The 12,705-nt window shown below is 42.7% G+C and overlaps 3 protein-coding genes and 3 non-coding genes across 7 annotated transcripts in view; all 6 read right to left on the bottom strand.

The window, feature by feature from the left end:
* Positions 1-2,340: 2,340 nt before the first annotated feature.
* On the bottom strand, positions 2,341-8,597 carry LOC118392218 (40S ribosomal protein S4). The gene is made up of 7 exons (XM_035783961.2): positions 8,518-8,597; positions 7,919-7,996; positions 7,289-7,469; positions 5,465-5,562; positions 4,789-4,960; positions 4,011-4,168; positions 2,341-2,509 (listed from the first exon to the last, which is right to left on the bottom strand). Exons 1-7 carry the CDS (start codon positions 8,518-8,520, stop codon positions 2,408-2,410), a joined length of 792 nt encoding a protein of 263 aa, XP_035639854.1. The 5' UTR covers positions 8,521-8,597; the 3' UTR covers positions 2,341-2,407.
* On the bottom strand, positions 3,825-3,959 carry LOC118392787 (small nucleolar RNA SNORA57). The gene has a single exon (XR_004827432.1). It is a non-coding gene; the product is annotated as a small nucleolar RNA SNORA57 (small nucleolar RNA).
* LOC118392789 (small nucleolar RNA SNORD61) lies at positions 5,290-5,365 on the bottom strand. The gene has a single exon (XR_004827434.1). It is a non-coding gene; the product is annotated as a small nucleolar RNA SNORD61 (small nucleolar RNA).
* LOC118392788 (small nucleolar RNA SNORD61) lies at positions 6,980-7,055 on the bottom strand. The gene has a single exon (XR_004827433.1). It is a non-coding gene; the product is annotated as a small nucleolar RNA SNORD61 (small nucleolar RNA).
* A 2,960-nt stretch (positions 8,598-11,557) lies between the features above and the next one.
* On the bottom strand, positions 11,558-12,082 carry LOC127906869 (cbp/p300-interacting transactivator 1-like). The gene is made up of 2 exons (XM_052460681.1): positions 12,017-12,082; positions 11,558-11,917 (listed from the first exon to the last, which is right to left on the bottom strand). Exons 1-2 carry the CDS (start codon positions 12,080-12,082, stop codon positions 11,558-11,560), a joined length of 426 nt encoding a protein of 141 aa, XP_052316641.1.
* hdac8 (histone deacetylase 8) overlaps positions 11,981-12,705 on the bottom strand; it is a 46,257-nt gene continuing 45,532 nt past the window's right edge. The window contains exon 11 of one of the 2 annotated variants that reach the window (XM_035783964.2): positions 11,981-12,134. In XM_035783964.2, the coding sequence (XP_035639857.1) occupies positions 12,121-12,134 (14 nt within the window). In that variant the 3' untranslated portion in view covers positions 11,981-12,120. The remainder of the gene's footprint in view (positions 12,135-12,705) is intronic. The other variant, XM_035783963.2, reaches the window with a different exon arrangement.

Below are 12,705 nucleotides of genomic sequence, written 5' to 3' on the forward strand. Positions count from 1 at the left end.
TGACATTTTTGGTGAGCTAATGAAAAAAACTCCCTTTTTATTTTACCATTCATTTCCCTGAGCCTCCTTTGAACATTGAAATGCGGTCTGATTGTGTGGGAGTTAGGAAATAAATGTACATACACAGCCTTGATTGGCTGATAGGATGGTCTAGAGCCCACCCCCTTACCAAGATGAACAGTCACTGGCCTATTATAATCAAATCAGATGGTGAAGTCATGATCTGGCTCAGAAACTCCTGAACAGGCTGAAATTCCAGTTCTTACACAAAAAGGGCATTATCATTTTCATTATTTCAGTGTTATTTCGATGCTGTAGTGTGGACATATAATTTAAAAAAACATTAACACACTGCCCATTTAAGAAAAGTGTAAGGGTGCCAAATTTGGTGCTTTTATCACGTTTACTATTGTCTACATTTTCAGTTAAGTATACAAGAGATCATTTTTTTATTCTTCCATATTAACACAGAAGTCATGGTATATGTTTTTTTGTCCAGTAAGTAGTTGCTTGACAAACTCCTAAAATTACAGAAGGATCAAAAGAATATTTGGACGTGGACATTTTTGACCAGTTGGGGTCAAAATGTATTTATTGACACTTAGGGTTAAAAGGGTCCATAATACATCAAAGCATATCGCTCAATCTGTTCGATTTTTAGCAACATGTGAAGTATTGGTCCCATGTTTTATGAGCTGAAATAAAAGTTCCTGAGAAATGATCCATGCACACAAAAAGTTTATTTCTATCCCCATTAGTGTGCATTTCTCCTTCGCCAAGGTAATCCGTCCACCTGACAGGTGTAGCATGATCATTACACAGATGGACCTTGTGCTGGGGACAAAAGTCCACTCTAAAATGTGCAGTTGTCACACAACACCACAGCCATTTCAAGATTTGTGGGAGCGTTAATTTGGCATGCTGCCTGCAGGAATATCCAAGAGCTCTTTCCAGAGAATTGAATGTTAATTGTGACTACCATAAGCCGCCTGCAATGTCCTTTTAGAGAATTTGGCAGTACGTCCATCCTGCCTCACAACCGCAGACCACGTGTAACCACACCAGCCCAGGACCTCCACATTTGGCTTCTTCAGCTGGGAGATAGTTGGAGACCAGGCACTAAGGCACAGCTGAAGTAACTACAGGTTTGTTCATCTGAAAAATATCTGAACCGGCAGAAACCATCTCACCAAAGTTCATCGTCCTCACCAGGGTCAACTGCTCACCTTCGATGGCCACTGGAGAAGTGCGCTCTTCACAGATGAATTCCGGTTCCAACTGTACCGGGCAGATGGCATTGTGTGGACATGTCAAGGTTGTGAACAGAGTGCCCCCATAAGCTACAGACAACAAACACAATCACATTTTATTGATGGTAATTTAAATGTACAGAGAAAGGTAACGAGACCCTCCGGGGCATTGTTGCAGCATTCATCCGCCACCATCACCTCATGTTTCAACATAGTGCGCAGCCTCATGTCGCAAGGATCTGTACTCATTCCTGAAAGCTGAAACTGTCCCTAGTTCTTCCATGACCTGCAAACTCAGACATGTCACCCATTGAGCATGTTTGGGATGCTCTGGATTGACGCGCACAACAGCGTTCTAGTTCCGGCCAAATATCCAGCAATTTGAGTGGGTCAACATTCCAGGCTACAATCAACAATTTGATCAACTATATGAAGGAGACGTGTTGTGCAGTATGAGGCAGACGGCAACACCAGATACCAACTGGTTTTCTGATCCACGACCCCTACTTCTTTAACGTATGTGAAATCCATAGGTTAGGCCCTAATATACCTCTTTCAATTGAGCAGTTTCTTTATATTAATTAACGCAGTATGATCTTTTAAATTGTGGCGTTTACATTTTTGTTGTGTAGCGTGCCCTAGGGCAATGTGTCCTGATGGTGGCACTGTGGGGCCGTAGCTTGAACCCTACCATTGCTGCTTGCAGCCCTCTTCTCCATGGTCTTCTGCAAGGTGAAAACTGGAAGACATCCCCCAAATGACCAGCAGCAATAACATACCACATCATCCAAACCACACCTTCCAGTGCATGACAATGTTCATAGAAGACTGAGTGCCAATATACACAATGACCTGAATACTAGTTTAAGTGAATAGTGTTAAATGACAATTATCACAACATGCTTAGCACATACTGTAATGTTCAGTGAGATTATCATATAAGCACTAGCCTGTGTAAATAACAGGCCTAATTGTAACAAAATACCCACCCACCTCTCACTAGTTGACAAAATACATTTCCCTTTCAAATAATTTACAACCCCAATAATTCACTAAACATCAACATGGAAAACAATAGTCAAGTCAGCAGTTAGATTTTGTTGTAAATAACATTGTTTTTATTTAAAAGCCAGGATGCCTAGACCTACATATAGGACTTAGCTGCTGCCGGCCTTGGCAGCGATTCTCTTGTCTCTCTCCTCAGCGATTGTGAGACGAATACCCTTTCCACGGGGCAGGGACACCCACGGCTTGTTGCCCTGGAGATGGGGGAGGGAGAGTAAACGTAAGATTATTACAAAAGAATGCCGGTAAAGAGGGAATCTACAAACATGGCACAGGAAGTGGTCAAAAGTAAGTGGACAAGATGCAATTTAAAGTGAACGCTGGTTCTTAGGAAAAAGGAACCTTTCATCTTAGTTGTAACAAATACTGATGTTAGTCTAAAAAGACCTAAACCATCCTCGCGAGTGGCACAGCGGTCTAAGGCAATGCATCGCATGCAGTGCTAGAGTTATTACTACAGACCCGGGTTAATTTCTCGGGCTGTGGGAGTCCCATAGCACAGCACACAATTGGCCCAGCGCCGTCCGGGTTAGACCGGTAAGGGCTTAAATTGGCTCATGGTGCTATAGCAACTCCTTGTGGCAAGTGGGTGCCGGTGGGCTGACCCCGGTCACGAGCTGAACCGTGTTTCCTCCAACACATTGGTGGGGCTGGCTTCCGGGTTAAGCTGGCGAGTGTTAAGAGCATGAGTAGGCGGGTCATGTTTTAGGGGACGCATGACTTGACCTTCACCTCTCCCGAGCTTGTTGGAGTTGCAGCGATGAGACAAGATCGAAAATTGGAGAGGAGATTAAAATGAAAAACAACCAAAACCTGCCTATAACGCTTGGGACTGATAAATTGATCAGGCTGTAGTATTTACTTGTGTTAAACGAATAGTTCACCCAAATGACATATTTTCTTACCCTGTCAGCAGTCTATGGAAAAGGTATGACTGCGATCCATGCTTTGGTTTAGTTGTCATGGCAGTTTCCAAATGCTAGCAGGACCGATATTAGCATTTTTCGCTTATCATGTCTAAATTATCTGGCAATATCTAAAAGCATGGGTCTCCAACAGGTCGATCGCGAGCTCATAGCCCACCTAAGAGTAGCTCACAGTATATTACAGACACAGGGAAGAGAACATGGCCACTTGAAAACTAGGAAACAACAACACTCAACATGTTTCATTTTTTAAAGGAGCTCTCATGCCAGGAAAGGTTGGAGACCATTGATCTAAAATGTATTGTGAAGCTCAAAGTCACTTAAAGATGATTTGAAAAGGTGGCAAAAATGCTAACATTAAATGGGATTTGTGCCACAAATGCTGAAACATTAGCATGTAGAAACTAAACCAAAGCATGGATTGCTGTCATAACTTGTCCATAGACTGCTTACATGGTAAGAACCAATTGTGTAATTTGGATGAACTGTCCCTTGAACGGGTCTGTCTATAGAACATACTTCCTATCAAATCTGAAGTAGTGTCGTTTTGGGATGGTTGGTAAAGCTACTGTTCATCATTGTCAAGTGTGCCAGCGATTGAGGATAGAACCAGCAGACTATAACACGCTGGTACCGAAGACATAGCATTGGCTTTGTTCTACCTCCGTACAATCACACATGAGTACTGAGCAACTACATGAGTGTCAAGAAATGGAGGGGATGAGCAGGTATGTGTTTGAGTGCGCATGTATGAGTCTTCTCTACTTACCTTGCCAATGATGAAGATGTTTCCAAGCCTGGTGGCGAAGATGTTTCCAGCGCTATCCTTGACGTGCACAACGTCAAACGAGCCGGGATGCCTCTCCCTGTTGGTGATGATACCAATACGCCCCAAATTGGCACCACCGGTCACCATGCACAGGTTACCTACAGGGAAAAGAGGGGAGACAAAAGGGGAGAGAGCGATGAGGGTAAAGACGGTACTTCAAAAGTATGCCAAATTTGATTGGGTAGTATTTTTGCTTTGCATCAGTCAAGTCTGCAAAATGTTTCAAAGATGGTGCTTAGTGGACCCAAGGGTCTGTATGAACAGACCACCATTTTTCACAATTTATTTTTCCTACAAAGTGTCAAAATGAGTCAACAATCCAGTTCTACATTCACCATTGAAGAAAATGTAACCCCTCTACCATGGGATAAGCAAGACTACACAAAATCTTAATTTAGTTACTCTGCCCGTGTAACAGTGTCTGAGATCAACGGTCCCTGCCAGCCGTGGGATGCAAGATAGACAGGGATAGTAGGAAACTAGTTGATGTGTGCAGCACTGAACAAGCTGCACTGTAACTTATCCTGCTTTTATAATAATTTTTCAATTTGACTAAATTCGAGACAAGCCAGACATTACTACCACTCTGCACACTTAATAGATTTGATATGTAACACTTCAAAAATCGATCAGGCAAACCTTAAAGACCCCTTTCCCCACATGTATACATTTCCCTTGCAATCACTTTAAAAGTATATATTTTTAACCGTGATGTTACCTGTGTCGAACTTGATGTGTTCTGTGATCTTGCCGGTGGCGAGGTCGATGCGGACTGTGTCGTTGACCTTGATGAGGGGGTCGGGGTAGCGGATGGTGCGTGCGTCGTGGGTCACCAGGTGGGGGACTCCTTTGGTGCCGATGAGGTTCTTCTTCACCTTGCACAGTTTGTACTAGAGGGAAGCAGAGGGGGAGAGTGAGTGATTATTATGGCAGGGCTTCCCAAACCTAGACTCGGAAGTGGAAATGCTTAATTAAAAGGGAAAGTCCACAAGAATGTTTCATTAGTCAACTGCTGATAGTACAAAAACATTTTACTGCTGACACGTAAAATGTAAGATATGACTTTAAAAAATGGATTACCCACTTGGTTTTGAAGTCTAAATCCTAATGTGATAAACAGGCATAACTACTCCAAATAAAACAAGGCCAGACAGGCATTTACACAAAAGGTTGAATTTGTAACCCTTTCACATTAGGATTCATCCAATTCTGTTGGTTGGAGCTCAGAACTTCTTAGAGGTATTGGTGAGGGTTTTTTCAGCTCGTTGATCAAAACCAAAGACTGTCTTCATTGCTCCCTCCATACAGAAGATCATATTGTACTTGTACTGCTTGGTTTAAAAAGATAGGCTTGAGCTGTGAATAACTAGACCATGTGTGACAACTTGGCATACCTGGGCCTCCTCAGCGGTGATGCGGTGAACAGTGAAACGTCCCTTCACGTCATAGATCAGACGGAAATGCTCTCCAGTTTTCTCAATGCTGATCACATCTACAGACAGACATCACGCATTCATATCAATGATCAAATCCAGAACAGGCCAACACCAAAATAGGACGCATCAGACCAAATTCAATAAAGTCAGTCATGATCAAATTCTCATAACTGGGAACAAAATGACACTGCGCATTTCAGATACCAGTAGTTAGAATGAGAGTCAAACCAACTGAATGAAAGTCAACCCAACAATATTTAGTCCGTTCATAATAGTAATAATTAGGTTGGTGCTTACATTCGTCGTATTTCACACAGGTACAAGTGTGTATTAATACAGGTGAATTGGAAATTTGTTTTTGCATATATCACTCCTGCGAGTGGGGTCATGGCCAGGGTGTGCCATTATCAACAGAGCAATTAAGGTCAAGTTCCCTTTTCACCGTGTCGGCTCGGGATTCGAACCAGCAACCTTTTGGTTACTGACCCATCTACCACCCAGGTCAGATACTAACAAAAAGCACAACACAACCCATTCCATTGTACACCAGCAAGCTAGGCAAAATATCAGACTACTAGAGGGGCACTATACAAATCCTCTAGGCTCAATTGTGTATCAGAGGAAAACATCTCACACCGTTTTTCCATCAAAGCATGTGATCTAGCCTTGTGGTGCACCAATGCGGGAGGGCATGGTCCATTGACTAATCCACTCCATTGTACATTAGATGGCTCGCCTAACATCCCAGTGTATGTTCTAACAGCAGTGTGTGAGCTAGCCTTAAAGGAGATGTGTTACATGGTCTGCATTTACATAATGTGAGGTTTCACCTAGCCCGGGAAATGAATCACAACACCATCATAGCTCTCTTGGCAGGAAAAGTCGTACAGAAGTGTGTGCGTGCAAGATGGTGTGTGCATGAAAGTCTAATGGGGTACATGTGAAGATGTGTGCCTGAGAAACCGTGTGAATATGAGAGTGAATGTCTACTGGTGTGTGCACAAGTTTGCTTGAGCACCTAGGAGGATATGGGTGAAGATCCAAAAAGAGATTAAATTCCTTTAAGTGGGTCCACAGATGTCCCTCCATCTGATGTGAGGTGTGTTGTGCACATATCTAACCAGAAGCCATGAAGACCAAATGAGAAAACAAGTGAAGAATAATTTGACAGCGTGATCAAGACACCACCAAAGCCCAGACTAGCTACAACTAAATGAAACTCACTCCAAACACTAAGCATGCCATCTACCAAATTAGGCTAAGTGCAAAACTCTTTAGATATTTAAAGAAGAAGTCTTTGGTCAGTTTAGTGCCTTGCATCCAATGTGATATGCTCATCACAACAACATCCCATCCTTAGACTGGTACGGACGCACAACGAGAAACATTTACATATGCAATTTCACAGCAACGAGGAGATACACGTCATATAACCTGCTCAAATACTACAAAATGCATCCCTACTTTAAGTTAGAGCTCAGAACTTCTTAGAGGTATTGGTGAGATTTTTTTCAGCTCATTGATCAAAACCAAATATTGTCTTCATTGCTCTTATTTCCAGCTCTAGTCACGGGCTAGGTGAAATGAGTGGAACAGTACCCTCCCCCTTCTTCCCTCCAGTCCTTCACTTCATTCTCATTACCCTTCACCCACACCTATCATCTTCCACCCCTCTCCCCTATGAAGTCAATAGTGAAGGTCACATCACTGCAAACTATACTCCTCTCCCTTCCGCAGAACATACTCACCCCTTCCCTTCCTCACTCATTAAACCCAACTCACCCATGAAGCCAGTGGGGTAGGTGATGTCGGTGCGGACCTTGCCATCGATCTTGATGAACCTCTGCATGCAAATCTTTTTGACCTCGTCTCCGGTCAGGGCGTACTTCAGACGGTTCCTGAGGAAGATGATGAGGGGCAGGCACTCCCTCAGCTTGTGGGGACCGGTGGAGGGACGAGGCGCCTACATAGATAAAATTGGGTGTGCTATTTTAACTACTATATGAGCAGTAAACAATGACAGTTATAGACCACGTTGGTTCAGCAGACAAGTATACACAGGAAGACATAACTATGCATTAAAACAGCAATGTGTCAAGTAATTTTCAACAAACATGTTATTGCCTATACTTTCTTTGTGTGTCTTATAAATGTCTGTTCAGTTGCAGGTGGTTATTCAGAAAGACTACAATCAACGTTATGCACCGAGTGGAGAGTTAAGTCACCCCACCATTTTAGCTTCTTGACATCTTGCATTTCCCAACATCTTTGCAGGAACTAGTCGTTTCTATGCGACGCGGCCATAGTTATGCCCATCAATTTAGCTAATAATCGGCATGCTAGTCTGCAACTAACAAGTAACATTGTACAACATTGGTTTAATAATTTAGGTATGAAGTTGCATGTACTTACGAACACTCCGGTGAGCTTGTCAAGCATCCAATGCTTGGGCGCTGCAACGCGCTTCAGGTGCTTCTTCGGTCCTCGTGCCTAGCAACCAGAAAAATAACTTGTCAACCCAACTAATGTAGTTAAACTTCCAGCCTAACAACAGACAACTCAGTTTCATTCGAAACACCATGCGACCTGTCTGGCAAGTAGAGTTCGGCGTACAATATAATCATTTCCTACACGGTCCTTGAATGACAATTCCGACCGTGGCCTACTCGATAAAAACACAACAGGGTTTATGTTGACCCAATTCTCTCTGCAAAAAGTTTGTGCTCAGGTAAACACTTTTGAAATACTTTTGAACGTAAAAGTATTGGTAACAGAAACATTTGGTTCAAATGGGCAGAATTGACACTCGCTAGCTAGCCGATGCTGAAATAATTAGTTTTTTCGAATATCGTTTCATAGACCAAAACTTAAGTCCTTATTTCAATACAGGGACGAGCCATCACCAAATGTTTGTCCTTTCAAATTATCACAGTTATATGTGGGATATTATATTCAGAAAAAGTGATGTTTGACGATGATTCTGGCGAGAATCGTTCGGAAACACAGCTCACCATGTTGGAGTCTGCGGGGAAAAGGACCTCCCACTTTCAGGCCTTAGAAAATAAGACCGAGTATTGTGCTGACGAGGGACAAACAGAGCGGAGTTTATATGGTCCGCTCTCTAGTGTCGCGGAGAGTAACTGCAATTGGATGTTCCTTGAACTTGTTAGAAATACGGAAGATGGTTATTTTAGCAGGCCAGGTACACATACGTCAGTAATTGTATTGAATGGTACAAATACTAATATGGCTCTCACTGATTCTTATATAATTGTAAATGTTTTATATATTTCGAATGAATGGCAGTGTAGCGATCCTCGCAATATGAGCCATGTTACAATTCTCACCAAGTGTATTAACACTATTGGCGTGATGTGTAGGATGTTTGCCTAACACGCCAGAGATCTGCTTCCCACTCCCTAGATTCATTACTATATTCTCAAATTGTAATATGCCTAAGCAACGCACATACAGGTTAACTTATTTTCATAAAATGAATATACTGATTCGCAAGTCTAGCCTACATGTCTTCATCCTAATAAATATATATATATATATATATATGTACTGTAGCCTATGTGTTTTTGTCTTCCCCGAGCCTCTCAAATGTAAATTGTCCATATCTCTCAGGAAATGCCAGCGGGCCCTTCAGTTTATGCGGCGCGAGATAATAAAGCTGTTCTGAGGCGCATGTGTTCCCAATTCCCATGACAAATGTCACTAGTGACGTTCTTCTTTCTGGCAGCTTGCTTTCATATGCTTTAAGTGTATGCTCTATTTATCTTCTCATAGTTACAGAAGTTAAGGACTAACACAAAGGCACCGCATTATGCTTGACCCCTGGCCCTCAATAAACATGCAACAGTGTGTCTGTTGTAGCCTATCAATGGTGTGTTTTTATATGTTTGACAAATCTTTCTAAAAATCATGCCTACGAATATTCTGTTCTGTTTCTGTATAGGCCAACAGCCCATTTTCCTTTCATTATAGGACTTGCGTGACCTGTTGATTTGAGAAGTCACCACTAGATGGCGACATGTTATAAAATGTTAACAGTTCTCAGCAATCAAGAGTTTATGAATGAATTTACGAAAATAATATGTACACATGTTGCATCTGTTCGGCGTAATGACAAATACGATTCAGGTTGGTATTCTTTATTTTCCACCCCAAATGCAGTGAAGTAACAAAAATACAAGCATTTAAATATGATCTAGTACATATTTTCATAAAGATACAAATGAGATGCAAACGGAGAAAGTGCTAAAACAAAAATCAACATCAGTTATGATTCCATCTGTCATTTCAAAAAGAAAAAGAAAAGAGAGATAAAAAGAAATAGGTCCCTCTCCCTTTCTAAAATAAGGCCTCAATTTATAAAAAAAAAGGTGTGATTTAAAGAGAGAAACTTAGGACCATACAATCAGTGCAGTAGTGATTCATTTTTTTTCTCCAACATTTTCTTTTTCCTTTACAAAATTAATAGCAAGAAGTGTTTCTCAAGCTAAAACAAAAAGAAAATGACCACAAAAATATCTGAAATGTCATAAGGAAAGTAAAACAAACATTTAATGAAAAGTAAATGTTCTTGCTAGTCTGGAAGCTCAAAGGGTTTCTGATTAGGAAATAAGTTGGTGTAGTTATCTTGCATTTCCGTGGAGTCAAAACTTAAAGGGAAACTTACAGGAATACTTTCCCATGCAAACAGTCACACACACACTCGTGCTCTCTTACGATCAAGTGATCCAGCAACTAAAACTACAAAACAATAAGGACCCTGTTTAGATATGTAGCCTACTCCTGCTTTGGTCTACTGTCGGCCTACTGACTGACTAACTCGAAAAGGTAAAAACACCAACGTCTCACATGGTGAAAGGAGCATGATGATGCCAAGTGACTCACACTTGGAACATGGGAACTTAGTCAATTGGAACGTTTCCTCTTTATTAAGAGGTAATCTTGTTTCTGTAGTCTTCTGAACAGGTACTGATCAAAAAAATATTAATTTACGCAATCATTAGTTTATAATTAATTAGCCTTCAGCTCTCACAAGTCAACCCCCCTCCAAAAAAATACAATATTTTTGATTTTTTAAAAGTCACCCTTCTTTAACCACCTCATTACCTGTAACCCTCAGGGCCCTGGTCAAAAGTAGTGTGCTATATAGGGAATTGGGTGCCATTTTGGACATACACATTGATGGTACAACAGCAGAGTAAGTAGTAATGGAGCGTCTTGGCTCTAGGACCACAGGGGACAGAGATGGAGGGGGGGGACTGATGAAGAGACTTATAATAGACAGAGAGAATGATGGGGCAGGAACTATGATTCATTTCACCTACAGAGTTACCAGGTACACGAAGACCACGGACGTTAAGACTCATTCATTTATTTAGATACAGACACTGACAGCACCATACAGGTCAGGTTACACCGGTCCACCGAGACTACACAGGCTTCTGATGCCTCCTGTCATGTCTGTCTTATGTCACAGGGACCTGAATAATATCACACACACACACACACACACACACACACACACACACCCTGGTGTTCCATCAAACCCGCTGAACTCTCCTGAATGTTGGGGTAACTGAATAAGTGACAAGTGCCTGTTTCACGGCTGCTACTTCCATTACCGGATCGTAATACCATCCATCCCTCCTTCTGCCAGTGTGTGTGTAGGGGGCCCTTGGGAAGTAGAGTGAAATTGACAGACAGGCCCGAGGCTCAGGTTCCCTCAGTAACATAGTATTTTCTGTGAGACACACAAAAACATTAGACCCTGTGTCTATCCTTTCTCCTTTAAATTTAGAACGGGATACAGAGGAAAAACAAGAGAACAGCATGCTCTTTTTGGGTCAGGTTGTGTCCATAACTTGTCCTTTAGAGAAAAACAGAGGGTGACCCCCCAAAAATGTCTAATTTCGTGTGTTTGGGTGAGCACCCAGCCGGGACATTAGAGTTTATGTCAATCCAACCTAGAGAGTAATGAAAAGGAAATAATGAGAAAGCACAAATCTCCTCCTTTCATCCCTCCATTTGGGTGGGTCAGCATCCGGCAGGTACATCCGCTATGAAGTCAAACTCGTTCTGTCCTAGCCAGAGTTCAGGTAGCTCGTTAGCCTGGTCCAACCCCAGCTCTACGACCAACGACATCAGAACCTCCTCGTCCACCGGGTCAGAGTCAATAATCCCCCCACAGCCCTGATTCCTACCTCCAACACCTCCAGGGGTACCCCCCACCAGCTGCCCCGCCGAGCCCAGCGTTGAGGCCCCAAACCCCCTCTGAGGTCCTGACGTGGGCCCAGAGGCTACGCCGCCACTTATACCTCCAGCCAGACTCTGGTAGTGGGAGTTGAGTTTCTGGAGCTGCATGCTGGCGAGGAGGTGAGGGCCGGTCTGGAGGGTCTGCAGGCAGAATGGCGGAGGTTTGGAGAGGGATGGAGAGGTGGAGGTGTGGAGGGTGGTGGAGGAGGAGGGTAAGGGGCCACCCCCGGGTGTCTTGACAGGCACTGCCGTCCCGGTGTAGTGGAGGAGGGTGAGGGAGGATGACGGCAGCTCGCGGTCCTTCATGACAACGTGGGTGGGGCTGGAGAACAGTAGTGAGGTCATCACCTGGGGATGCCTGGGAATGAGGAAAAGATGTTACGATGACGTCATCAAACAGGGACACTACACAAGGCGGAAGAGATAACAGAGAGTACTAAAAACATACAAGGTTCTGATAAGAGATATGACATCATAGCGGCTGGATCACAGAGTGATGATAAGATTCATTTTCTTTGCTTTAACAGCCTGAAGTCAATTGTTTTACTAGGCTACCCGCTAAATTGAGACTGGAGACTGTGTCCCGGCTAAAAATCATTGTCTAATTTAATTGGTGGGTCACACAAACAAACAAAACCATTTTTTTTGTTGCTTTTTACATTGCAAAGAGAAAGTCTGTATCCCAAATGGCACCCTATTCCCTTTATAGTGCACTACTTTTGACCAGAACCAACCAAGGTTTGGGAACTTGGGATACAGACTAAGTCAATTAAGTAAATTAACCATGAAAATACCATAGGCTCAGAGAGAGGGGACTGACTGACTGTCTGGGGTTCATAATAGTGTTAAAGGACAACAGACCCATTGAGGTCTGAGTCACATGATAACATACATACATATCGCCCTAAGAAAAGGAGTGTGTATGTGGG

This window comes from Oncorhynchus keta, chromosome 13 (assembly GCF_023373465.1).
Source record: "Oncorhynchus keta strain PuntledgeMale-10-30-2019 chromosome 13, Oket_V2, whole genome shotgun sequence".
Taxonomy (NCBI): domain Eukaryota; kingdom Metazoa; phylum Chordata; class Actinopteri; order Salmoniformes; family Salmonidae; genus Oncorhynchus; species Oncorhynchus keta.

Bases quoted from the DNA above. Each gene is read 5' to 3' on its own strand.
- LOC118392218 (XM_035783961.2), bottom strand. The intron at 5,563-7,288 runs GTGAGTTGGGTT...GTCTGTCTGTAG, and splicing joins CTACCCCACTGGCTTCATGG to ATGTGATCAGCATTGAGAAA. The intron at 4,961-5,464 runs GTATGCCAAGTT...GCTTCCCTCTAG, and splicing joins TCACCGCTGAGGAGGCCCAG to TACAAACTGTGCAAGGTGAA.
- LOC127906869 (XM_052460681.1), bottom strand. From the start codon at position 12,082: ATGAAGGACCGCGAGCTGCCGTCATCCTCCCTCACCCTCCTCCACTAC. The intron at 11,918-12,016 runs GTCAAGACACCC...TTCTGCCTGCAG, and splicing joins ACACCGGGACGGCAGTGCCT to ACCCTCCAGACCGGCCCTCA.